This window comes from Falco biarmicus, chromosome 15, assembly GCF_023638135.1.
Source record: "Falco biarmicus isolate bFalBia1 chromosome 15, bFalBia1.pri, whole genome shotgun sequence".
Taxonomy (NCBI): Eukaryota; Metazoa; Chordata; class Aves; order Falconiformes; family Falconidae; genus Falco; species Falco biarmicus.
In genome coordinates, this window is record NC_079302.1 from 11,090,945 (window position 1) to 11,115,501 (window position 24,557).

Here is a 24,557-nt window from a genome sequence, read left to right on the forward strand (position 1 = left end):
AACACCAAAGCTACTACCTAACTTCTGTAAACTTTCCTACCCCATCCCTACTTTGAGGGCCATGTCACACACGTGTTTGGCTGCAAGATCTTACCCTCTCCCCATAGATCACACAAGATTCAAATAATGAATTAAAAATGGATAATTTAGCCAAACAAAATTAGAGCAAGCATTCAGTTAACTCTGAAAACAAACATTTCAAAGCAGCAGCCCATCAGTTAAGGAGGAATCTGTGCTGTGCCCTTCATTCCCCTACACCACTTGCCAGTCTCCTTGCAGAATAGGTTCCCTCTGAGCTGTGAAGCATAGCATAAAGGAAATGGAAATTTCCACTGACAGGTTCCCCAGCTTTGGCATTTTTGCATAATATTCATAGTGCTGCACAACACAACAAGTGACTGTTCTTTCATCTTACTGTAACAGACCTGCCTCTTTCCAGCACACCCAAGCAAGGATTTTTCCTGACTTACCATCTCTACATTTCTTTCATGTTTACCTCAGGAAAACATGAGAACAGTTGGCAAGTCTCTGGGATCCAAACAAAACTCTTCTCCCCAAACAGCTAAAAATATATATATTTAAAACAATTTTTTAAATCTGCATATCTGTTCAGTGCCAGTATATACTGATCCACATTTTCATTCCAAGCAGGGACCGTGGACATATCCACAACACATTAGAAAGAAGTCTAATTTTAATAAAGTATTAAAGGAAACAATCCTGTGTTGGATAATAGCAGCTGATGGCCTGATACTTTCTGATATGTAAGATCATTTGAAAGCAAGTGGTTTCAAATGGTACCTAAGAAGTTTGTTCAAGTAGCTGTTCTTAAAGGAAGCCTTCTTCCTAAATTTAAGACTACTAAATTCTTTCAAGCACCATAGCAGCTGCTTTTTCTCACACAGCTTCTAAAAGCCAAGTCTGAGACTCTTCACAAGGGAAACATCCATTATAAAGTCCTTTTTGTAAAGCATGTACATTAATGAAGTTATATACAAGCAGCAGTGACTTCCTCCTGAAACATTCAGGAGTGGGAAGTCTTGTGCAGAAAGCAGCTCCTATGGTAATTGTAATATACACAAGCTGCAAAATGATCAAAATAACCACCAAAACACAGAAAAGTACTAAATATTGAAAGAGGTAAACAATGGTGGAGTATACATCTACACTGTAAAGAATAGAACGCCAAAATAAGCCCCCAAAAAATTTAGCCACAACTCCACATTCTTAGATTTCCTAACTTTGCCAAAGTAATCTCCCATAGGTGTTTTAGCAGCAGCTTTTGATCTCCCACTCTGTATGTGCAACAGCAAACAGCGATCTGAATAACAAAGATACTCTCACACTCCTCTCAGAGTAACTGTTCGATCAGACTAACAATTATTAAAATCAGTAAGCAATACCAGGAAGAAGGATGGGAGACATGGTCTCATCAGTTAACAGAAGTCAGAAGCTTCCAGTTCTCGCTTCTTTAGACATCTTCGGTATAATGATGGAAGAAGCATTTAATCTTCAGTACATAACTAAAAGAATGAGATTTGCGAGATCATGACAATTTACTTCTACCACTATTGATCTGGCAATATGCAGCAATGTAAACTAAACCAAAAGCATTTGCATTGTACTCCACTTGCCCTTCAGGTTGAACTCCGACCATGTCATGCTGCTCCATGCCATTTAGGTAGGGGATTCAGAGTATGACCTTTGCCCTAAAAATCAAAATTCTTAAAAAACACCCACACAAACAAAAAAACCCCAACAAACAAAAAAACCCACACCACAACTGGCTGGGTTTTTAAACCCTCTTTTCTCTGAAGATCTCTAATGGAGTGCTGTGCCGAGACAAGGAATGCTGCACTCAAAGCGGTAATTCTTGGCACTCAAAATACTGTAAGAAGTCAGAGTGGCTGAAAGGACCTACCAGTTACACACTGATACCTGCTGCATTATCTGGGGGGAAAGGCAGAGCACTGCATTTAGGCTGCTGTGCTTCTGCATGTTCAACACATTGTCAAAGCGTTCTGGGAGGCAGTATAAGTGTGCCACAGGGCTCAACGACAGAACCAAAGGTGCAGACATACAGAACCAAGCGTATGTGAAGTCATTACACAGGCACCATGCATACCACTATGGCCGCTTGATAAAACATCTCAGTCAAACTTACTTTGAACCCAAGCTGGACCTAGTATTCAGTGTGAAACCACTCGCACGACACCAGCAAAACCATCATGCATTTTATATGACACTGATGCACCTATACACACTTGTTATCATGCTCTGGTACATCCTACTAGTACATACAGAACTGTGTGGTATAAAAAGATGCTCTTCAATTGCTGTTATGAGCTGCCACGTTGTTATGATGCTCGTTAAACTGCCAAGCTGGCCACAGAAACAGAGACTACCTTCTCTCTGCAGCTGCTGCTTTTCAGCTTGCCACAAAGATAAGTGGTGACAACACTGGCAAGATGTAGACAAAAGGAGCAAAGGCAAGACAACCCAGTAATATTCCAGTGGTTCCACTGGTTTTGTTTGGCTACTGGATCTTCCCCACCTAGTTATCACTCATAGTTCTCAGTCCATCGAATCTGTCTACCAAGTACTCTTAGGAAGAGCTCCTCAACAAGGTACAAAGGATCATCTAATTCCACATTCCATCTCATTTCAGGTAAGTCACTTAGGCTTACAAATGCACATATGGCAAACTGCACATATTAATAAACTGCAACAATTTAAAAAAAAAAAAAAAAATCACACAGAAGCCTAAACACCTCTGGGACTGGTCTCCAACAGTACTTACAAAATGACGACTATAAAATAAAACAGAACATAGGCACATATGCATCTGTCCCGTCTGAAGAAGTTGATATAAATACTGTCCTTGAAGCTGACAGATCTTTTGCTTAGAGTGACTTAACATGTTGGTTTTGTGACTTGTGTTTATGCAACCCAATCTGAAAGTTTAACTCAAAATACAGCATGGAAATAGAGACTTTTACAAAAGGAATGTGCACTGCCAGCAGTTCTCCTCCTAAAACTCCTCGTATTTTGAGAACACATTAAGCATTGTCAGTCAATGTTTCATAGTTATGTGTAATCAATTCAAAACATCCAATTTTCACAGAAAGCATTAGTTTTTTTACACTACTACCCCATGATTGCATTAATCTCTGTAAGAAAAATATATGTAGCACAGCTGTCCTAATTAAAAAAAAAAACAAAAACAGCCAAAAAAAACAGCGTAAGAGAGAACAACAGGCTACTGTAAATACAGCATCTGTCAAAGTTAAGTAACAACATGCTGCATTTTTATCCACTTCATTCACAAACAGTAATTGCTGGCATTAGCAGGAAATTCTTCCTTTCAAAGAGAATCTACCAGAAGACAATTTTTAGTTCTATGTAGTTTAATCTTGCTACGTTTCAAAGCTCATTCTGCTGATAAATATATATATATCTAAACAAATCTAAGTAAAAGGCATACTTTACTCAGCACAAAGAACACTCATACGCAACCTTAAACAACAGCAGAAAATAAAAGTTCCAAGACCAAACTTAAAAAACAGATTTGCAGCTATTTTTAACAGAGGGAGGATTTGTACAAACTTACAGTAAGATTCCAGTTGATCTGCGGTATCCTTGTGTGAAGATTTAGACTGAACATAAGCAACAGAACTCCAGTAACCACCAATGCACTACAGCTCACAAACTCAAAGAAATAAAGGCCTTCGCAAGGGGAGCATTCCATGATGGTCTCTATGCAGATGAATGCGATCAGTGCCAAAACCTAGGAAGAAAAACAAGTGGAAAAAAAATAAATAGATTTCCACATTTTGAAAGTAGCCACAAGTATTCCTGAAATTTCCATTGGGAACATGATCAGTTTACACTCAGGAATGTGTGATTTTAGTTTGTAACAGGGCACTGTAAAGAGCAAAAACAAAAGCAAATTAATGCAAGACTTTCTGGATATCTTCTGTTCAACAAAATGCACTTCAGCAAAATTACAAAAAGTCTAACATCAACATGACTGAGACACCCAAGACCATGCAACCCCTTCAGGCCACTGGCTTAATATGCAAGTGGCACCTCAAACATGCTATTTCATTTTTCATTCACGATATGGTATTCCAAAACCTAAAGATGGAACTCATTTGTCTGTTAGGCCAACCTCAGACTCAATTACACAGTATTAATACACTGTGACTGTGAAAGACATTTTAATAAAGCCATTATTTAAATTTCATTACAAAGTTGAGATCTAAATCAATCAAAATAGATTCAGGACCTCTACCAGCCTCCAAAAATGTCCACCTTTCTCATGTTTTTTATCATCAATACACTTTATTTCATATAAAAACATATTTTATCATTCCCTTGCAAGAATAAAATGAACAGCTAATAGATGAAGGAAAAACTCCTGGTGTCACAAACACACCCGACTGGGCTAACTGTTAGTCACACTAAATTCAGAAGGTATCTTGATAGAGTTAATACAAATGCAGACTTTTGCAAGACAAGAGTTAAATTTACTATTTAGCATAAAACAGTGACATTCACTATACTTAAAAATCTGACCAAAGGACAAACCCACTGATTAGCTACCACAAAGTACACAACTTACATAGGTCAGTATGTTTCAAACTGATTCCTCTTTACATGTAACTGGTAAAAGAAAAACAGCTGCATGGACAGTTTTGTTTATCATTGGGAGATTTTTTGTGTATTGGGTTTTTTGTGGGTTTTTTTCTTTTTACATTTTCCATGGCAAGCAAGTAAGGCCCTAAGAATGTTGTGCTTTGGTTTCCAGTTCAACAACCTCCCCACCCACCCACTTACATTTTTCAGAAAGAACACTTTTTTGCTCTGCCGCAAAAATCTACTGAGACTGAAGTCAGTCACTTAAATTTGGCAATTAAGAACTCAAGAAGATAGCCGCCTCAGAGCTAAATATTCATAATTCGAAGGCTTTGCACAAATAACACAGATTTAAACGATTGACAGAAGCCACAATACAATTCAATTTCTGCTAAATCCTTCTTTGCCAATTTCAATAATGTTTTGCAAATATACTTTCTTTCAGCACTTTTTATGCTTCATCCGTTAATTTGTCCTTGCCTCCTATAACAAAGCTAGCAAAATGAAGCAAAAGGATTTTGAAAAATGTTACCATTTTTGTCACTAACATCAGCAGTGATTCTAAGTAAAGGAAAATACCCTGCATGCTTTGTTTGCCACATACTTCAGAATACAGTAGCTAATTTAAGTTTAAAAAAGGATTAAAATATAGCAAAACAAGTTAATAAAAACCCCTCACACTTGGGTAGAAAGTCTCTCACACTTCACTTCGCACGCTCTCTTTAAGAAAGTGCATGCCGTACTAATTTTTGCCAGCTAATAGAGCAAGCCAATTCACAGCAAACATTCTGAATGGATACCCCGTAACTGAACACTTAACTTCAGATTTCATCTTTGACATTTAATTACTTTGTACAAAAAAATAAGAAGAAATATGCAGTGAAATGGAACATTCAGTAAACCAGAATCAAACTGTGATTTCAGCAAGGACACACAAAAAAACCTATCCAGAAATCAGCTTCATTTTACAGTATTAGCATGTAAGGAAGTCCACTTTTTCTGTGAACACGAGCCTCATAACTGAAGGTTACATTGAACACAATTCACCAAAAAAAAAGAAAAAAGAAAACCTCTAAAAAAAACAATAGCTGTTTCAAGCAGGATCAGTATCAGGTATTAATGGTACATGTTAGTTGCCAAAATTATATTTTAGATGTTCCAATATAACAAAGTCTCCACTGTTCTTGCCACTATTTTTGATATATTATGACATTTTGAAATTTTTATTCTCTTAAAAGAAATGGTTCCACAATATTCTCCAGGAACAGTGTAGTACAAGCCCAAGCACTATTAGGTTCACTTTCAAAAAACATGAACAAATCTGAATTGTGCCACCAACATTAGGCTGAAGGAGCCAGAAGTTCTGGCACAACCAATCACTACTATGCTGGGCAACTGCTACTTGGCATAAGGAGGAAGTCTCTGTTGTTTTGCTGATAAAAATCTTACGCTGGCTCTTCTCCATATCAGACAGTATTGCTTCAAGGATAACATACCCATCTTAGTAGTCAAAGCTCAAAAATGATGGAAAGAGTTTCCTGCATACAGCATTAGAAATAAATTATGTACCGAAGAGGCACTTGGAGGAATGAACTCCCAAGATCAAAATTAATAATTAATACATTTCAGAGCAATTCTACCTTAAGATTTCATTTTATCCCTAAGAAACTATAAAATATATTTACCTGTGACACCCCCAAGAAATAAAAGTGTTTGTTGTGTACACTTGGGTTTGACTTAACCCAAACCATTCAAATGCAAGTGAAGATGTGCCATCAGTTTAAGTAAGAGGCAGCAGCATTAGTGTACAGAGTTGGGGTAGCCCAAGTCTGTTGGTACATTTATCAGAAAGGCTGGAAGAAAACCCCAACTGCTTCAGTTTATGATGGAGACTCTGGCCACAAAGCAGAGGCTGTGTTTTGAAAGCATGCACAACAACTGACGGTTAGCAGGAGTATCATCATCCCGGAGTAGATCGGACATCTAAACACTTGTTTCTTGGGGGGTACAGGGAAAGGAGAACATTCTCATGCATACAATTTACTAGTAACCCTTACATACTTCAAGTAAGATTCCAACTAACCGCGTTACTATTTTTCTTGCAATAAAAAAATATTTCACCATTCCTGAAGATTATTCATCCTGCCAGTGCTACAGATACCACCTTCTCATTGACTGCCCATTATTTGTCTCACAATGACTGCTGTAAGAAATGAAATCCAAATAACCACATCTGAAAAACCTATCCTCCCACAGAAACTTCTCTTTTCGTAAACACACAAAAAAAAAAATCTCAGTCTTTAATATGACATATTTTCTCTTTGAAACATCAGGGTAATCTTGTCCTCCTACACACAAACTTGCCAGACGCATCCATCCAATTAACTACAAATAACATGAATCTTCTATAAAAACACACTAGCACTGCTTTCAGTGGCCATTCCACTCAGAGATTAATCTAATTTTGTTTCTAATGAAAAAAGCAAACTACTCTGAACACATGAAATGAAAGTGAAAGACCTTATGGACTCAAACCCATGACTTAACCAGCTACATTACTTGAAAGTGTGTAAATGCTGCAACGTGAGCCAAAGCAGCTTGCTTGGTCATCCACTGATCAAGTTTGTTTTTAAAAAATTAATGTGTTAACGTTGTAAGAAAAATGCTTCACTTTCTCTGCACATCTAAATTTATGCAATAAATGAGACTGGTTGTACAAAGCTGGTAAGGAATACAGTTTTGCTACCCCGAATGCTGCTGGATTGACATGGCCATAAAGGCACCTGCCCCTAAGCACGCCCCCAGCATCCCACTGCGAACAGACCAAGCCAGTCACCACCTCAGCGCCCCAGCTTATCTTCCAAGGGACTGCAGCGCAGGTTTAGCACTCACCATTTTCCCCTGTTCCCTCACCGAGCTCTGTAACTGTAATGAAAACATCTTTCTAACCTACGTTGTCTCCACTGCCTGTTGACCGCCCATCACTGCTTAGTGAATCGGCTGATGATCTACATGCAGCTCACAGCTTGCCAAGGCTCACAGACCTGAAAAGTAATTTCTCCAGAGCTTCCTACACTCTTTCCACTGCCACACCACTCACCTAAGATAAAATTGATGCCTTGCCTTACCATGCTGGCTAGACACACTCTCTTGGGAAGAGGAAGGACAAAGACCCTCCAGCTCTCCTGGGAAGCAGCCATGCTGCATCCAGACACCCCACAAGAGTGCCGAGCCTTGCGCTGCCCCAGATGACTGAGAAAAGCCCTCCCTCCCCAGCTGCTAAAGTTTTGCTCTTGCTTTGTCACACAAGTCACCAACGCTACTTCGGAAAACCAGGAGACAAGATCCATCTAGGCCTGCATCTGCCTCCCATAACTGCAGTCACAGGACTAGCAAAAGAAAAGAAAAAAAAACACCACACAAAAAAAAAAAAAACCCCAACAAAAACTCCAAACCAAAAAAACCCCAGCATCGTATCAGAGCATAGATCTCAGGCAAAAAAATTTGTCCATTTGTCCACCACAGGAGGTGACCCTCACTTTCAAGTCACACCTCATAGTTTAGGGTGATGAGTTTTGACAAGTTTCTCCACAAGCAGCAGTTTCAAGGTTGGTTTACTGAGGAAAAAAAAGAGAAGCTGAACGCGGTGAAGATCTCCTCTTACATGAATTACTGCTCTCTCCCACAAATAACACAGCTACAGCTTTCCTGGGCAGAGTCAATAGAGAAAGTTTCCTCTGATGGATGAACCAAACATTTTCATCTGGTTTTCTCTGTACTGAGTACTTTGCAGAGTTTTCTATTCCACCCTAACTCCTCCAATGCCTTCAGACTTGTGTAACTCTCCTATTACTGTTGTTTGTTGTTTGGTTGGTTTTTTTTTAACAGTTGCTTTTGGTTTCTACTTCCATTCTTGAAGTACATACAGGGGACGTTGCGTTGGTACGCAATTTTGTCACAACGGCAACATCTGCTTATCCTACTGGATGCTCCGGTCCACGCAGAGGCATCCCAGGCTGCCTGCAATACCACCTTTTTCTTGAACAAAGGAGATCCAAGAGTCTGGTCAGCAAAGCAGGATCAACAAGAACAAGCTTCAGGGTGAGCTGAGAAGAGGTCTGGGTCTGCCCAGACCTGCAGCCCAACGTGTGCGATACAGCCCTGCATCCTTCACCTCCCACCACCACATGATGCAGAAGAAAAAAAACATCCAAGTAGAGGAATTAAGTACAAGGTATTTCCCAATAGTGGTTTTGTTGTGCTTTTTGGCTTGAATAAAGTGGCAAATTGTTAACCAGTTTTCTTGTTTGGGATATTTAGGACAGCTAAGATAACTCATGTACAGCGTGAAGCTATCGCACTTCATTAAACAGCACCCAACCCCCACATAAAGGCTCTATTCAGTGAAGCAGCCCCTCACTGGAAAGGGATGAAGCGACCACAATTTAGGGCCATTTAATTCCTGAAAGACAGCCTCTATACTGGGATCCAATGTCCTTTAATTTAGCCACATTAGCCTCCTACCATTACTGTATTCATCTCAACTTTCCTGTAAATTCCCCTGGAGAAGGGCCCTTAATGAAGAAATCATCTGCCTTAAGGCTATGTAAATGGCTTATATTTACATCACTTTCTTGGCAACACAGTCAAGTCAGACATAAAACACTGTATTCCCCCAAAATGGAGAAAATGTGCTACGACAGACACCAATGCTGAAAGAGAGCTGAAAGGAGGTTGCTAATGGTGTATTTTTCCTGTCAGAACACTTTGTGTTTTATTTTTTGAAGAAAATAATCAAACATCTTTGCACTAAAAAAAAAAAAAAGACAGCTCTGCAATGAAAACAAAGTAAAAAATGAGTTTTCCTGTTTATCTAAAACTTTACCACAGAAAGTCTTATTGTGTGGTTAAATGACATAATTACACACGATTTCCAAAAACCCACAAAATGGTCAGCATTTTTTCTGCCTGAAAAATACCCACAGAATTTTAGTAAGAATGTCACACTACCAAGACATTTTTACATCCAGACTGTTTAAATTAATGGTACAGCAGAATACATACGCACAAAATCGAGAAGAAATAAATTGCTTTTACACCACTTAAAGTATCTGAAGACATTAAACTTTCTTGAATTAAAATCTAGATTTATTGTTCTCATTTACTTGGCCCTGCAGTCCCAACTTAATGTATGAAACCAAGTGGGTTCTCATTCCTTGCAAAGCACATGCATTTCCCACATCTAAAACAGCTGGCACAGATATGAGTATTTGGGATCATATGGCTTAAACACGGTCCTGCTTCTCCAGCAGGAAACCATCTTTTACCCTAAGCAGAAGAATGACTGATTTCCCGCCTGTTCCTAGTCTGCATCCTTGAGACTAGAAGAAATCTGTTATTAACTGTGGTAACTGGACTGCAAGGAGCCTTCAATCATGCATGAGTATTGAACTTTTCTTACAAGATAGAAAAGTTAGAAAAACTAGTGGAAAGCTTAAGCACCACCAGTGATTCAGCACCCTGGATAAACTAAATTATGCTCTAATGGCACAAAATACAACACTGAACAAATCCAGAGGAACTCAGCCAGACCTCCAAATTCAACTCTGATTTGGTTTTGGTGGTGGTGATAGAAGTAACAGCAGAATATTTATATTTCAGATCTTCATTGCATCTCTAGGGTTTTTACCTGTAGCTGTACTCCTTAACTTTTCATTATTTCTTCGTTCAGTTTTGGATATAACGTGGCAAGACTTCAGTGCATTAAATATTGTGGAATCTTTATTAAATCGGCTGATCTTTTGCAACCTCCAGCAGTTTTCTATAATCCTTGAAAGATTCAGCTACTGCTAACTTCCCTTTCTCAACTTAGGCAAAAGACCAATTGTAAGTACAGAAGATATTTCTGAGGCCAGAAACATTTTAATGGCATATTATGAGAAAGGGTCATATTTAAGAACGAGGGTAATCAACACTCAAAATTAACAACAGAATGGAAGTTGTTCCAAAACACTAAAGTACATCAAAACTAACACTTTAAAAAAAAATAATTAACTGAACTAAAGTGAATAGAAGGGATTCTCAACTGGCTAAAATAGAAATGCATCAATTTTAAAAGTGAACTTAATCATAGTGTCTAGACCAGAAAAAGGCTGCAGACATGAAGCAGCGACTTATTTCCTGCTAACTAGGCACCAGTCCAGCGTTCTGCTTATTGATTTGACACACCTATACAACAAATATTCTTATCTGCAAGGTACATGCAAAACCAAATGCCATCAAACAAATAGTATTCTATAGTACAGAAATACTTCAATTTTTTTGGATTTCTCTTAAAAGAAAACACCAACATTGTTCTTCCAGTTACTGCTAAATAATTCAGGATTTTTTTTTTCACATTACATTTATATTGTCCTCAAAGTAAATTCATTTTAGCATTCAAAGTAATAACTGAACACACAGACAGTTGCAAAGCCCTGGTTTGCACAACTCCTGCAGCTCATTCTGGCAGTGTCAGTGACTAGACCCACGCTGCGGTGCTCTGCACAAGGTGGTCTTGGGCTGCAGCATCAAACACAGCCACCACCTCCCCCCCGCTCTCCCTGGAAGGGCAGGGTTGCTGCCCAGGTGGCCCCTCGCACCAGTGCACCTCTGGCATCAGGGGTGCACCCCACTGGGACTGGAAGGGTCACACCATGACACACACACACACACACCCCAGGCTCAGCCACAACGCCACTGGTATCTCACCCACTGTTACTCTGGCACCTGTAAGAAGTTGCTTATCCCTACCTGCCATGGCTTTGCAGACCTGACCAAGTTAGTCTTATTTACTTGCACCCAACTGAAACACGACCATCTTCCTAACAGGGGGAAAAAACCAACAACCCAAAGACACAAAAAGCCAATGCAAATAAACAAAAAGTATCACTCTGAGTTAGGTGTACTTCAGGTTTTATCCAGCCAAGAAGATGACCAAAAGAACCACTGAACAGAATCTGAAGCCAAGACACACTGCAAGGAGGTATCTGTTTTAGGCACATTACATCTCCTCACAGAAACCTGAAAGAGATTCAGACTGATTTCTTCCAGCTCAGACAAAACAGGAATGTAACATGCCACCTGTCCCATAAACAGAAGCCCATCAACAGTTTTGTAGCAACCCCATCCTACATGAACATTCATTTGAAAATCATAAGAGAGCCATGCTTTAAACAAAAATGCAAAAAACCCACACAGAACAACCAGTCCCACCGCTTCCCTTCCACAGGAACCTGTGCCTCCAGTCCCTAAAACTACAATTCATATGCACCATAATACAAAGTATTTTCATAAGCATCAGGTCCTGCAAGATAATGAATAAAATCCCAATGTACCAAGTTATGTATTTCTAACTTTCCCATTTATATACTGTAATAATCACTTAATCCCTACGCAACCCATTGAAACTAACAACTCATAAACGCAAAGACTTATTTTATTCCATACCTACAGTACACTGAATTGTGCCAATGGCTTCAGTGAGTGGACATAAACAGAAAATTATAGGAGGTAGGGTTCCCCCCCACCCCTTTCACCGTATCCTGATGTTTGAGGCTTAATTCTCCCATTCGTTGTCTCATACTCATTTTGACAGACATCGGGCAAGCACAGCTTTTACAGCCATCTCCCTGTAACTGCCAAGCGTCACAGGCTACCCTCTCTAACAATACTGCCTGCTGCAAGACACGGCAGGTTCCTCAGAGGCAGCTGCAACTCACAAAGGTCACAGTAAAATTCTCCCAAGTCACTTCAGCAAGCCTCAGCATCCCCATGCCTATGCCAAAGGAGCAGAGGGGGACACACCACAAAGCAAAGCAAACTCTTGCAGACTAAGCCACTGCAGTATGTCCCACATCGGACTTCAGAACAGCGCTCTGGAGTTATGAAAACCATAATTAAATCATGCGCATAACAGAAGTGGAAATTCTTAAACAGTATAACTACTCAACCAAGTTTCTTCAAGTCCCATTTTACCACAATTTGACTAACATTTGCATATCATGTTCTTAGATAAGCTAGGTAAAAACAGGTCACGAAACACATCATGCATTTCTTCGGTGCTGCACTAAATATAATTTTGTATACATCTGCACCTTTCCTCAGCCACTGCCAGCTGCACAGAGTGGGGGCAGAAAAAGTATTTTTCTGTTAGTCCCATTTGCTGCTAGCCCTACTTATGTGGACTTTACAGTAGTAACACAGAGTAAAAACTAACTGCAGGAAATAAAATGAGGGGAAAAAAATACAGATTAACAGCTAAGTTCAGGGAAGCGTAGTAAGCCTCACTTTCAGTCCTCACGGCAGGGGAAGATAGAAATTAGCTTCCTTAAAAATCGTTGGTAATTCTTGTTTGTCTTGAAGACTAGTTTAATAATTAGTGTCACTAGAAGTCACTAGTTTTGTGTCAGCATTTATTAAGATTGTTAATAACAGCTGCGCAGGGAATTTAATAGAGCGTGTCCAGGGAACTCAGTACATTGTCCAACTTCCCATACCCAGCCTTTCAGCAAGGGTACAGTATCCTCTCTGGTCCATTTCCTAGTACTTTCTATTAAGTCAAGCCGTAAGAACTCAAAATTTATATCATATCTTTTCTATTTAAATAAAATGGATAAATACAGTTACCCTATTTTTGCCTTCAGGCTGCACACTCATTCTGTATGGTACATACACACACACGCTCCCTGTTGGAACACAGCAAGTTACTGAGACTATGTTTGTATGATTTTTAAAGTAGAAAAAAAAAATTGGCTTCACTTATGAGAATTCTCTACACTGCTCTTAAAAGGAAAGAGAAAAATCAAGACTTTTGACCTGGCTTCATGTTCCCATTCATGTTCACAGACCAACCTGTGCTGGAAACCTGGCTAGTCAAAACAGTATTAAAACACAGTACTGTAAATCTGTAACAAACAGTAGGATAAATTAATTGGTTTTAAAAAGTAAAGGTGTACTCATAAAATTTGTCAAGTATTTGATCTGTGCAGCCTCTTGTTTAACTAGCCTGTCAGGCTACTTTAAAAAGTGAGAGTTCTATTTTAAGACTATCAGAATCAGTTTGTATCCATTAAAACCCCATTTAATCCCAACTATGAGTAAGCATCAAACATCCCACAAGTACTAAAACAAGAAAGGAATTTTAATGAGAAAACAATCAAGAACTTAAAGTAGTCCTAAGGAATCCATTAAAGTTTTTTGGGTTTGTTTTTGTTTAAAGGAAATGGTGCAAAAAAGTCCTTGCAATCCCAACCTTCCCAAGATTGCGATCTGAAGGCCCTCTTAGATGCCATGCCTTAAAAGGCAAAAATAGTCTAGACATACTGGTAAAACAGAACATTAAAAAAAGTAGATGTAGGCCAGAACATTAAAGAGCACTGCCAGCTGTACTGCGGAATGCATGAAGCCTTCAAGCCCGCCTTGCTGTTTAGACTTAGAAGCGTTACACAGCAGTGTCTCATCCCAAATAGAAAAGAGCCCACAAACTGTTGTTGCATAACTGCAAATCCACCTACATGTGATTTTATAACTGAAGAACAGATCTGCCCAAAGACTGCAAACAAACTGGGCACACTGCAAACCGAGAACTATAAAATGCCGTTAACAACACAAGAGCCGTAAGCCTGGCAACAATGCCTTCGCCTGCTTGGCCACCGCTCTTACTGTACTGCCACCATGACCTAGACATATTGAACATCCCAGAGACTTAGGACACCAGCCTGTAATTCTGGAAGAGCACTTTTTCCAAAAATACTTTATAAATGTTACTAAGTGATAACATCATAAAAACTCAAAAGATCTCAATGTTAAATAAAAGGTTTCACCTATATTAGATAAAAAATTTCTAAGCATTAAACAACAGTTAGGTTTTTTAAATGATATTACACTCTAAGTGGCGGCATCAGTTCTAACTAGAAAATAATTTCATAAGACAGAAGTTACTGAAGGTTATCAAAGACTTGCAGAACTTAAGTATTTCATAATATTCACAACTGTGCTTGTTGCCTTCTTGCATGAAGATTTCAGTGTAAAATGTACAAAAGAACAGGAAAACACTCATAAAGAAATGCTTGTAGTTGGTTCATAAAATTATTTCGCAACAAACTGCCAGAACCGTCATGAGTAGTGCTGTATCACTGGCAGATTTATAGCATTTGAAAATAACAGCGCTTAGCTTCAGTGAAAGTTACAGCAGAAGTATCACCACAGCCAATGCCAGATCCAAGCACAGGACATATCCCTACATACCCGGCACACGGCTGCTGTAGGAGGGGAACGATCGTGAACAAGGCCGGCTCACTTGCAACCTGGACACTTTGTGACCATACACACAAGCCAAAGAAGATTTAAAGAAGTGCCTCAAACAGATATAATTGAAGTATCAATACTTGACTATCAAGTTACATATTTAAAAACTTCAGACAATGCTGAAGGAACTTGTTTGGTTAAAAATGCATCGTATTCTTCCACAAGCTAAGGCATTACCTATCAGAGCCGTAATTAATTAATGACAACTGTCAGGAACGTGATACTTGAAGAGTTTAGTTTCCAGTTTAATTTGCACAAAGTAAGATTAAAACATCAAAATTTACTCTGTTTACCTGAAACCACATTTCAGGCATTATGCCATTCTAATAACATACTGCAGCATGAGTACAGCTTTCATCCTGGACATCTACCACATAAAACAATGCTTGAGATCCAGCACCATAAAGACTGCATTACTTGAATCATGCTGTTCTGTACCGCTTGGGCTTCTTAGTTTGGGTGAGTGCTATGCCAGCTCTAAGACCTCTTGTCCCATAGTCTAAAAAATATTTTTGACCCATCTTTACTCTACTCATGGTTGTACGTTCTTACACCTATTCTACATCAGGTTGGTGTTACCTAGCTTTTGCTTTCCTCCTTCCATATCCTGAAGAGTTGATAGTTCAAGGCCCAGAGAAACCTGAACATTACTTCCATGCTTTCCATGTTTTGGAAGCAACTGACTACACAAATCACCTAAGAATTAGGTGACTTACTTAAAAAAATAATCAGAATATAATTTTTTAATCCAGCTCTAATTCAGAAGTAGCAACTACTACCACTACACAGTAACAGCAGCTGACCCACTGTTAAAATGTCTATTCATTGTGCATCTAGTCATCTCAATATACAAAATTTCAGTATAGAATTATTTGTTGAGGTCTAGAAGCAAGGCAGGTATTTCTGAAATGCTGTTTTGAGCACAGGATGATGCCTATCAAAAAGCGTGCAAGTTGATTTGACAAAATGATGCATTAAATTGCATCAGAAATAACAGATTCCTCCTATACTGGTTAGGTTAGAAGAAAAACACCTCCTACATTTCTAGTCCTTCTCCTTGTCATCTTATCTCGAGATGGTAATTTAATCACTGGGGAGGCTCATCAACAAAAGACATTACAAGAAAGATTAAAAGAAAAGAAGGTAGCTTTCCAAATACTAATGTCATTAGAACTACATTTCATACTGGAGCATCCGCAATCAGTATAGTGTACCTGTTACTACTACGCTTGTTCATAACAGGAGGGAAAACATTTATTACAGAGTTTATAGAAATTTCTTCTGAAAGCAGAATCTAGAACTATCCACCATCTCAGAGAGAAGTTTACAACAGGAATGTCGAGTTTACCCGCAGCAGGACACCAGCCCACAGGCAGATGGTAGTTAAGCAACACCATGGAAGAGACCAAACCCCATTCACCTTTCAGTGGCAAGACAACAGTCTCTTATTTAGTCGCACACAGACACAACAAAAAGCAAAGCTAAACAGTTATCATTCTTCCTCTAAAGTAAATGTCAGTATAAAAATATCACCACTCAGCAATGCCAATCTACAACTTTTAAAGAGACATCAAAGAATTTCAGAGACACCAAAGAGACATGTTTTACCTAAAGACAGGTTTTCTAGGTGTATTACAAATTTGATCCTTTTCATATGACATAACGGCATCACTTTTCTAAAGACAAATGCCAAAGATCTTAAGTTGTTAAGTATGACAGTGGATACTGGTGAACATGCAGCTACACATATGCCACTGAGAGTCAAAGCTCAACATACAACAGTCTCACATGGGTTTCTTACATAAACAAGTATTTATTGCTTGGAAACTGTAAGAGAATGAAAGATGAAAGATACAGCTAATCACAGAATGACTATAAAATACCAATGCAACCCTATGACATAACAGAAGAGGTATTTCCAGCAGAGGCTTGAGAAATACATGTCATGGTACAGGCGAGTAAGGTACACCTCTAAGGCGACCTGCTGCTCAGGTTGTGCCCACTGAGGAACCAGTGAGCAGTGGTACACAGCCAGGCTGCTGGGCAGTCCCAAGCCCAGCAAGCCCCTCTTAGAAGCAGAGTTCAGAACGTTCCCTCGCCTGACGCAGCAAGACAAGGGCTAGCTGAGTGCAGACAACTGCTGCAAAGCACACAAAGGAGTAAGGAGGAATTAACAACAAGTACATTTGCTAGAATTAAATTCACAGCAGAAACGAGGCAGGTTTCTAGACCTCCAAAGCGCAGAACAAATGAACAAAGTGCAACTATCACTCGGGGGAAAAAACCATCAGGTACGGGGCTGCCCGTGGCACTGCAGCTGCCTCAGAAGGCCCAGATGTCTCCTGCAGTGTTCTGCTTCTCACAGAGACCACAGAGTGCTTTACACCAGGACCAATGACCTGACCACCACAGAATGACCTTACCACGCAGAGAACGTCATCTACTGACCTCCACTATGTACCACCTATTTTTCTGTAGCATAATTAACACTCCCATTTACATAAAACCAAACTTCACATTAACTGCTGTGCAAGAAATCTTGATTTATTCACACTGCATCCACTGGCAAACTGGTTAACTCCTATAATTTATAAAATGAGAACTCCCTATAAAGCACCTGGCTCACCACTAACAACCCATAAACAAAGCAGATCAGAGATGATACTGCTGTGCAGCTGCTCAGGGGCACCGCAGAGGCACCCCGGGTGAAAGGAGCGGAGAAGAGCCAGACATGCCCTGGGATGTGACACACCAGACCGGGGCAGGAGGGTGGGGAGCCCATCTCATCCTCCCCTCCAGAAGTGATCAGAAAGATGCTGAGCTGAAGGCAGAAGGCAGCAATAATTAAATGAGATTACTGAATGCCTCATAGTGGTTTTCAACCAGATTGTAATAGTTAGCAATTAGCTTACTCCTTGGAACATAAATGCTATTACTCTAATTTTTTTTTTATAATTAACAATGAGAATTCTCAATGGTCTTATTACCCATGTAGAACATGTATTACAGGCCTTCCGAGTTGTTTTCTTCATCTCAATAGATCTTGATCGCAAAGACTTTTACTGTAGCCCTGGTTTTAACCAGTTTCTGGATCTGGAAATGTATAATGACAGTAAGCCACAAGACAACTTTTTCCAACATTCAGCTACTCTCCACCAATGAAGATGGGCCTTTTTATTCTGAAAATTGTGAACATATGAACAGCTATTCCCACCAGATTTCATTTAGCTCAAAATGTTGCCTCCACTGACGGGCAATAGCATATGCTATAGAGAACAAGACGAGAGCAAGCACGCAGTGATACTTCCCAGTACACTCATCAGCAACTTGTAGCTCTGAGACCTCCCAAGCAGAAGTATTATCTTCTTTAAAAGGAATCTCTCTAATGGATTTTTGTAGCATTTGGAACAGACACATGAAGAAAAGAAAGTCTATGTCTGTCCAGAGCCACAGAGGCCATCACTAACCACCACAAATGCCACCCTCTTTGAAGCTAGCACGTGATACAGGTTTTCTGACACTTGCTACTTCCATCAAAAGGTTGCTCCGTGATCTTACTGCTCCAGTTAAACCATTCCTAACCACCACCACCATCACAAAAACCAGCCAGGCACAATCATTCACATGAATCGTCCCAGCTGTTAAAGGTGACAGACATTACATTAAATCAAGTGCCTGTGAACAACTGGCAGGATCCCAGTGAGAACCAAGGAGGGCTCCCAACAGAACCCTGCCTGGTTTCCTCATAACTCATCTAGTGGCCCGATGAACAGCCCACCCGGCGCTACAGTTCCCAAAGAAACCAAGAAGCAAACAACAGGTAGCCATGACTCACCATGGGAATTTCAGTGGGAAATATATGTCTATGCCCAACTTTAATAACAGTAAGATCCTTGAAGGTGCAGAATTACAACATGAAGGAAAAATAGTAATGCATTTAGAAAAGCTGAAGAGAAAAATACAGTAGGGAAAAAAATAATTAGGCAACCTTATCTAAAGTGAAACTATTTCCAGCAAAGAGATGGTACCTGTGAACTAGCCCATCTCTTTCGGATGACAGCAATGGGCCCCTCCTGATTACTCACACAGTAAACACCTTTCTTCAGCAACCACACTCAGAAAAAAGGAGAGACACTCCCTAGGAAATTTAAGGGAATACAGACAAAGTACTGAAATGAAACAAATCATTTGAGGATGCCCATAGGGAAGTTTTTCAGGGATATCTGTATGATTATTACACAATAATCTCCATGGGAAGTATTAAAGCCCCCAAAAGCATGGCAAACATAAAACCATGCCAGAGTAATAAAAATAAACTCCAAAGAGCTTTTCTGCTCCGGTCTCCAAGGACAGCTACCTAATCTTTCCTATCTGTTGTAAGGCAAGGTATTGCTCCATCTAAACGCTGTAAAGTCAGTTGAGATGATTTCCAGCTAGATTTCAACTACCCCAAAGGGAAAGCATTTCTTCAGTTAGTGTACACATGTGTACTGGCTTCTCCCCGACTTCCATTTCAAATTCAGACCCTCACTTTAAAATAAATAATGATAATAAAAAAGCCCCAAACCAAACACAAGCAATCCATGCTACTCTAAGTGCCCCCCCCTACCCATTCATTTCTCTTCATGCCATTTCCTTCCCACCTGCCTGATGACACCTCATCAGGTGCCTGGGCCACCCCAGCAGCCCTGGGCACTCTTTTCCTGATACAGTCCAACACTCACCATCTTCCTTCCCTCGAGCTTCTTCACGGCGTACAGCTGCAGCCCCAGTTACAGCAGATGTTTCCTCAGAGATTCAAACAAACACACACACAACTATTTCAACAGAACAGTAAGATACAAGCAGAAGAGCTACTTTCCGAAAAGCTTACCTACCTCACAATAAAACTTTCAAAAAGAGGAAAATCAGTTCAATACTAAGCTGTTCCACATGAGCCCTTTTTATTACTTCCTTGCTATTCTTCATGTTGATATTACTGACCATTAGCAGGCAGGCAGACGTAGGTACTACATAATTGTTCAACTTAACCATGAATATTAGTAAAAAGCCCGAAATAGTAAAATACTGTTTTCTTAATTGCATACCCAATGTAAAATTAACCAAGCACCATAACGCTATTCAACCTCTTCTGGGAGTCAAGAGAAAGCCAGCCAAAATAAGACTCAAAGCAAGCCACACAAAATTACACGTGAATTGTTATTATAACCCGTTATATTGGTGCCCCTTTAATAGGACATATTCTGTTGAAATGTAAGTTAAAACTATTGTCCCCTCTAACAGCACTTAAATTACTCCATATGCCTAAAATGTCATACTGCTTTCTCTCTTGCAACAACTCCTGTAACAGTATTTTGAACTGATGAAGACAAACCTACAACAAAGTAACAGAGCCCTACAATCACCTATTTTCAGTCACATGGGTTTTTTTTCCCCTATTCCTTCTGCTTTTGGCAATCAAGAATGGGCATTTGGAAGAACCATTTAAGCTGATGTCCAACAGTTATCCTTCACACACAGCACTACAAACTAATTTGCACAAAGTCCTTCAACTGAAGATTAGACTCAACAGCAATTGTTTGTCTTGAGCTGATACTGCTGACTGCCAATCATACATGTACTTTAAGACAAATCCTGATGCTAAATGAAGCACAGGCATTGTAATCTTTCCTGCAGCATTCTTTTTACTATATTTACAGACCTTTTATCTTAACCAATACTTTTTTTCTAAGTTTTCTTCTGTGCAAAGGGAGTTCCTCCTTGTTTTTAAGAGCTAGAGTTCTGTATTACAGACTTAGATATTTTAGTTCCTACAGTTTCTGCAAATGTATTAAACATTTTAATTAAAACAGCTATACTTGTCAAATAAGTGAATTAAATACACTGCAGACCGTGTTCTCTTTTCTAAAACTGCTCAGTTTTCCACCAGTTTGCAAAATTCAGTGGTCTGCTCTACCAATCCTTACCATGAATTGTAGAGCTACTTCTGAATACAACTGTGCAGAAACTAAACGTGTCGAGACAGTACATAGGTTTCCACCCTATATTAGCTAATTTAATTTCTTGTTAACTTCTGACCCACTGAATTCATACACTCTGTAGGAACCATGCGCACTAACTCAGATCACTCTTACTAAAAAGGCCCAGCGCATCACTCAGTTACCCTGAAGATACTAATCCACACGTATACAACTTCCTAACAACGCACTGAAGTAGCGATGTCTTTGTTCAACAGACAATAAAACTCCCCTATCTGTAACTCCAGCACAGTGTGGTTTTCCCTCCCATCTTTCTTTACAAGACTCGAAAATTTAAGAGGTGTACTCCATGTATCTTGGGAACTTGTTCCAAGCAGATCAGGATTTGCTTACTCACGATCAGTAATTACTCATTTTAATGACAAGCTTTTAACGTCACCTGCCACAGTTATTAGTGTACTACAGAAAGTATCAGCAGTAGGAACAGAAACAAAAATCCCGAGGGCAGATTATTTCAGCACCACCCCAGGATTTCTACCACATGGACAGTTTTTAACAGCTCCAAGACAGGTAGGTGTTGCACAGCGATGACAGATCCCTTGGCTTCAGTCCTAAAAACACATCATGCAAATACAGCTATTCCCCGTTGTTAAGACTACTTGGGTAACACACTCATCGCTACCACTTGCGGGCCACATTCTACTCTACACTGAGGAGAGAAAAAACAAATCACACTTCCAGATTTTCACTGTGTTTGCAAAAAGCGATCACATATTCATCACCGCAGTCCTCTATAAACTTGTGTCACTGTTGAACCTAGGATACTTTGAAGGTATTTTACACAAAACCTGTACAAACAAGCTTTGTTTCGTACTAACCAGTAGCGGGTTTAAATGCTGAAGTTCCTACCTACGAAAGATTTAAGTGTTTTTGCCACCACAGCCCTCAAAGAACTCGCCCTTTTTAAGGAAAAACAGTTTGTAGTACCCTGGAAGATACTACTTAAAAGCGTATTTCAGACTTACTGCTGTTTTCATAAAATGCCTATTTTAAAATAATACCCTGGAAAAACACATTTGTTGATTTAAAAAACGGTGGTATCCAAGTGACTTTGAGAGTGGATCAGATGAAAACCAGCACCAGCATCAACACCAGAAAAGATGACAACACATTTCGGCATCGGGACACACCTGGCTGCTGGGGTGCCCCAAGCCTTGCAGGGCTGTCATCAAACCGAAGAGTTCAGCCTTTCGAAGGATGTGGGCAAACACCACTTACATTTTATTTCAGACTGGGGAAAGGCAGGTGTGGCTGGGTTATCTGCCGGGGTTTCTGTTCTGGTAGTCTGCGTGCTGAGGAGAACTTCGGCCTGCTACAGGCAAGCGGCTCGGCACGGGGGACAACCCGCAGCCCCAGCTCCTCACCTGGAGCCCGCGGGGGGGCCGGGGAGGGCCGCAGCCAGGAGCCCCCTGACCGAGGGGGGGGCGGGGGGACCCCGCAGCCAGGAGCCCCCCGCCTGCAGCCCAGGCACCCACGGGTGCGCCCCTCCGGGCCCCTCCCCGACGCCCTTCTCCGTTAAGTCCATCGAAGTGAAAGAACATCCAACACCCGAAGCGCTTACGTACTGGTAAACTGACTTTTTTGTTGTTTTTTTTAACCCACGCAAAACCTGTAGCTGTGCAGTTCTCTCAACACCCCGGCGACCAAAGGGCACGGGCCGGCCGCAGCGCGCACCCCCAGGTCAAACCCCCCACCAAAAGCGGCGGGCGCAGCCGAACGCCCCCCAAGCCCCGCCGTAATGGAGGCCAGGCCCGGGCCGCTTCCCGCGGCGAGGGGGAGCCACCTGACGTGCCTCCCGCCACCGCAAACACAGCGGCGACTCCTCCAGCCACCGGGCACGGCGGGAGGCGGGCGGGCGGCGCGGCTCGCCCCGCTCCCGGGCCTCAGCGGGCCCCCCCGCCCCGCCCCGCCCCGGGCGGCCGCGACCCCCGCGCACCCAGCGGGGCCGGCCGCTCCGACAGCGCGCCCCGCAGCGCCGAGCTCGGCGGCGGCGGCGGGTGACACGGCGCGCCCGGCCCGCCTGAAATGGAGGCCGGCTGGGCCGCCGCCAGGCGCCGCGCCCGCAGGTACGCACCCCGCCGCCGGGCCGGCGGCACGGCCCCGCCGCCTCCCCCCGCTCCCCGCCCGCACCGCCACGGGGGAAGGCGCCCGCCGGGGCGCGGAGGGGGCTCTCCCGAGCGCGGGCAGCCGCGGGCCCGCTGCCCGCCGGCGGTACCTACCACCTCGGCCAGCTTGATCCTGCCGAAGGTGCCCCGCAGGTAGTCCAAGTCGCAGCGGAGGCCGCCCAGCCCGTGGCGCTGGCTGACGGGCTCCGTGGTGGGCTGGTAGGGACTGCTGGAGCCCGAGATCATGGAGGTGCTGGACGCCTCGCCGTCGAAGCCCTCCAGGTCATCGCCGTTCCTCATGGTGCCGGTGCCTGCCGGTGCCGCCGCGCTGCTGAGGGGGTGACCGCGGAGCTCCGGCCCCAGCCGCGCCGCGCTCACCTAGCGGCGCGCCGGCTGCATGGCTGCCCCGGCCCCGCGTCAGGCGGAGCGGCGCGGGCAGAGCGGGGGCAGCATGGTGCCCTGCCCCGGCCCGGCCGCCGCCTCAGCCCCGGCAGCAGGAGGAGGAGGAGGAGAGCGGCGCCGCGCTCAGCGCCCCGCCGCCCGGGGGCGCCCTGGCCCCGCCGAGGGGCGCGCGGAGCCGCCGTGCCCGGGGCCGCCGCGGTGCAGCCCGGCCCGGGCTCCCGCAGGGACGAGACCGCCGGGGCCCCCTCGACCCCCTGGGCGGCGCGGCCAGCCCGCGGCTCAGCTCCCCTCCCCCGGTCCCGGCACGGCAGCTCGGCTCCGAGCGGGGACGCTGCCGCCGCCGCCGCCGCTCCTCCCCCTGCGCGCAGCGGAAAGGGCGGAGAGAGCCCGCCCCGCGGGGCGCGCCCGGCCGGGCGGTGCCTCCACCGGCCCGCTGCCCCCGCCCGCCCCGTCCCCGCCGCCGGCACCTGCCCCCGCCGCGGCGCCGCCCCGGGGCCGCCCTGCCGAGCCCGGCCGAGGAGGGTGGGCACCTGCCCCCGGCCCGCCGCGCCTCCCGGCTGCGGAACCCCCGGGCGCGGCGGGCTGGCCCCTGCCGGGGCCTCGGCAGGCGCTGGCGCCCGCGGCGCGACCACGTTGCCACCTGGGGCGCTCCCCGCCGCACCCGGCCCCGCGGAGGCCACCGGCGCTGGAAGCTGCGTCCGTGACCCGGGGGCCCCGCGGGCAGCGCCGCTCGGGATCGCGCCCCCGAGCCGCCCGGGGCCGTGCCCGCAGCACCCCGCGCCCCGCAGCCCCTCGGGGCGCGCTGCCCCGGGATCGGAGCTCTGGCAGCCTCCTTGGCTCGGTGCGGTTGTCCAAGCAGACGGTTAGTCTTGACGGGCACTGAGTCGCTGTTTGGAAACGCTGCTTCTTATGCTGTGTCACCACAAATAAGGAGAAATTGCAACGTGATGTAGCAAACACAGGCATATCAAATGCATCGGAAAAAACTTTTTCTAAGGTGCAGGGAGAGAGACAGCTGCCAGGTACT

At 43.1% G+C, this 24,557-nt stretch overlaps 1 protein-coding gene across 2 annotated transcripts in view; it reads right to left on the reverse strand.

Annotated features, from left to right (window-relative positions):
• CMTM4 (CKLF like MARVEL transmembrane domain containing 4) overlaps window positions 1-23,881 on the reverse strand; it is a 39,967-nt gene extending 16,086 nt beyond the window's left edge. For both annotated transcript variants that reach the window (XM_056360552.1, XM_056360553.1), the window contains exons 1-2: window positions 23,243-23,881; window positions 3,611-3,787 (exon numbers count right to left, since the gene is read on the reverse strand). In XM_056360552.1, coding sequence (XP_056216527.1) covers window positions 3,611-3,787; window positions 23,243-23,428 — 363 coding nt within the window. In that variant the 5' untranslated portion in view covers window positions 23,429-23,881. The remainder of the gene's footprint in view (window positions 1-3,610; window positions 3,788-23,242) is intronic.
• Between the last annotated feature and the right edge of the window lie 676 nt (window positions 23,882-24,557).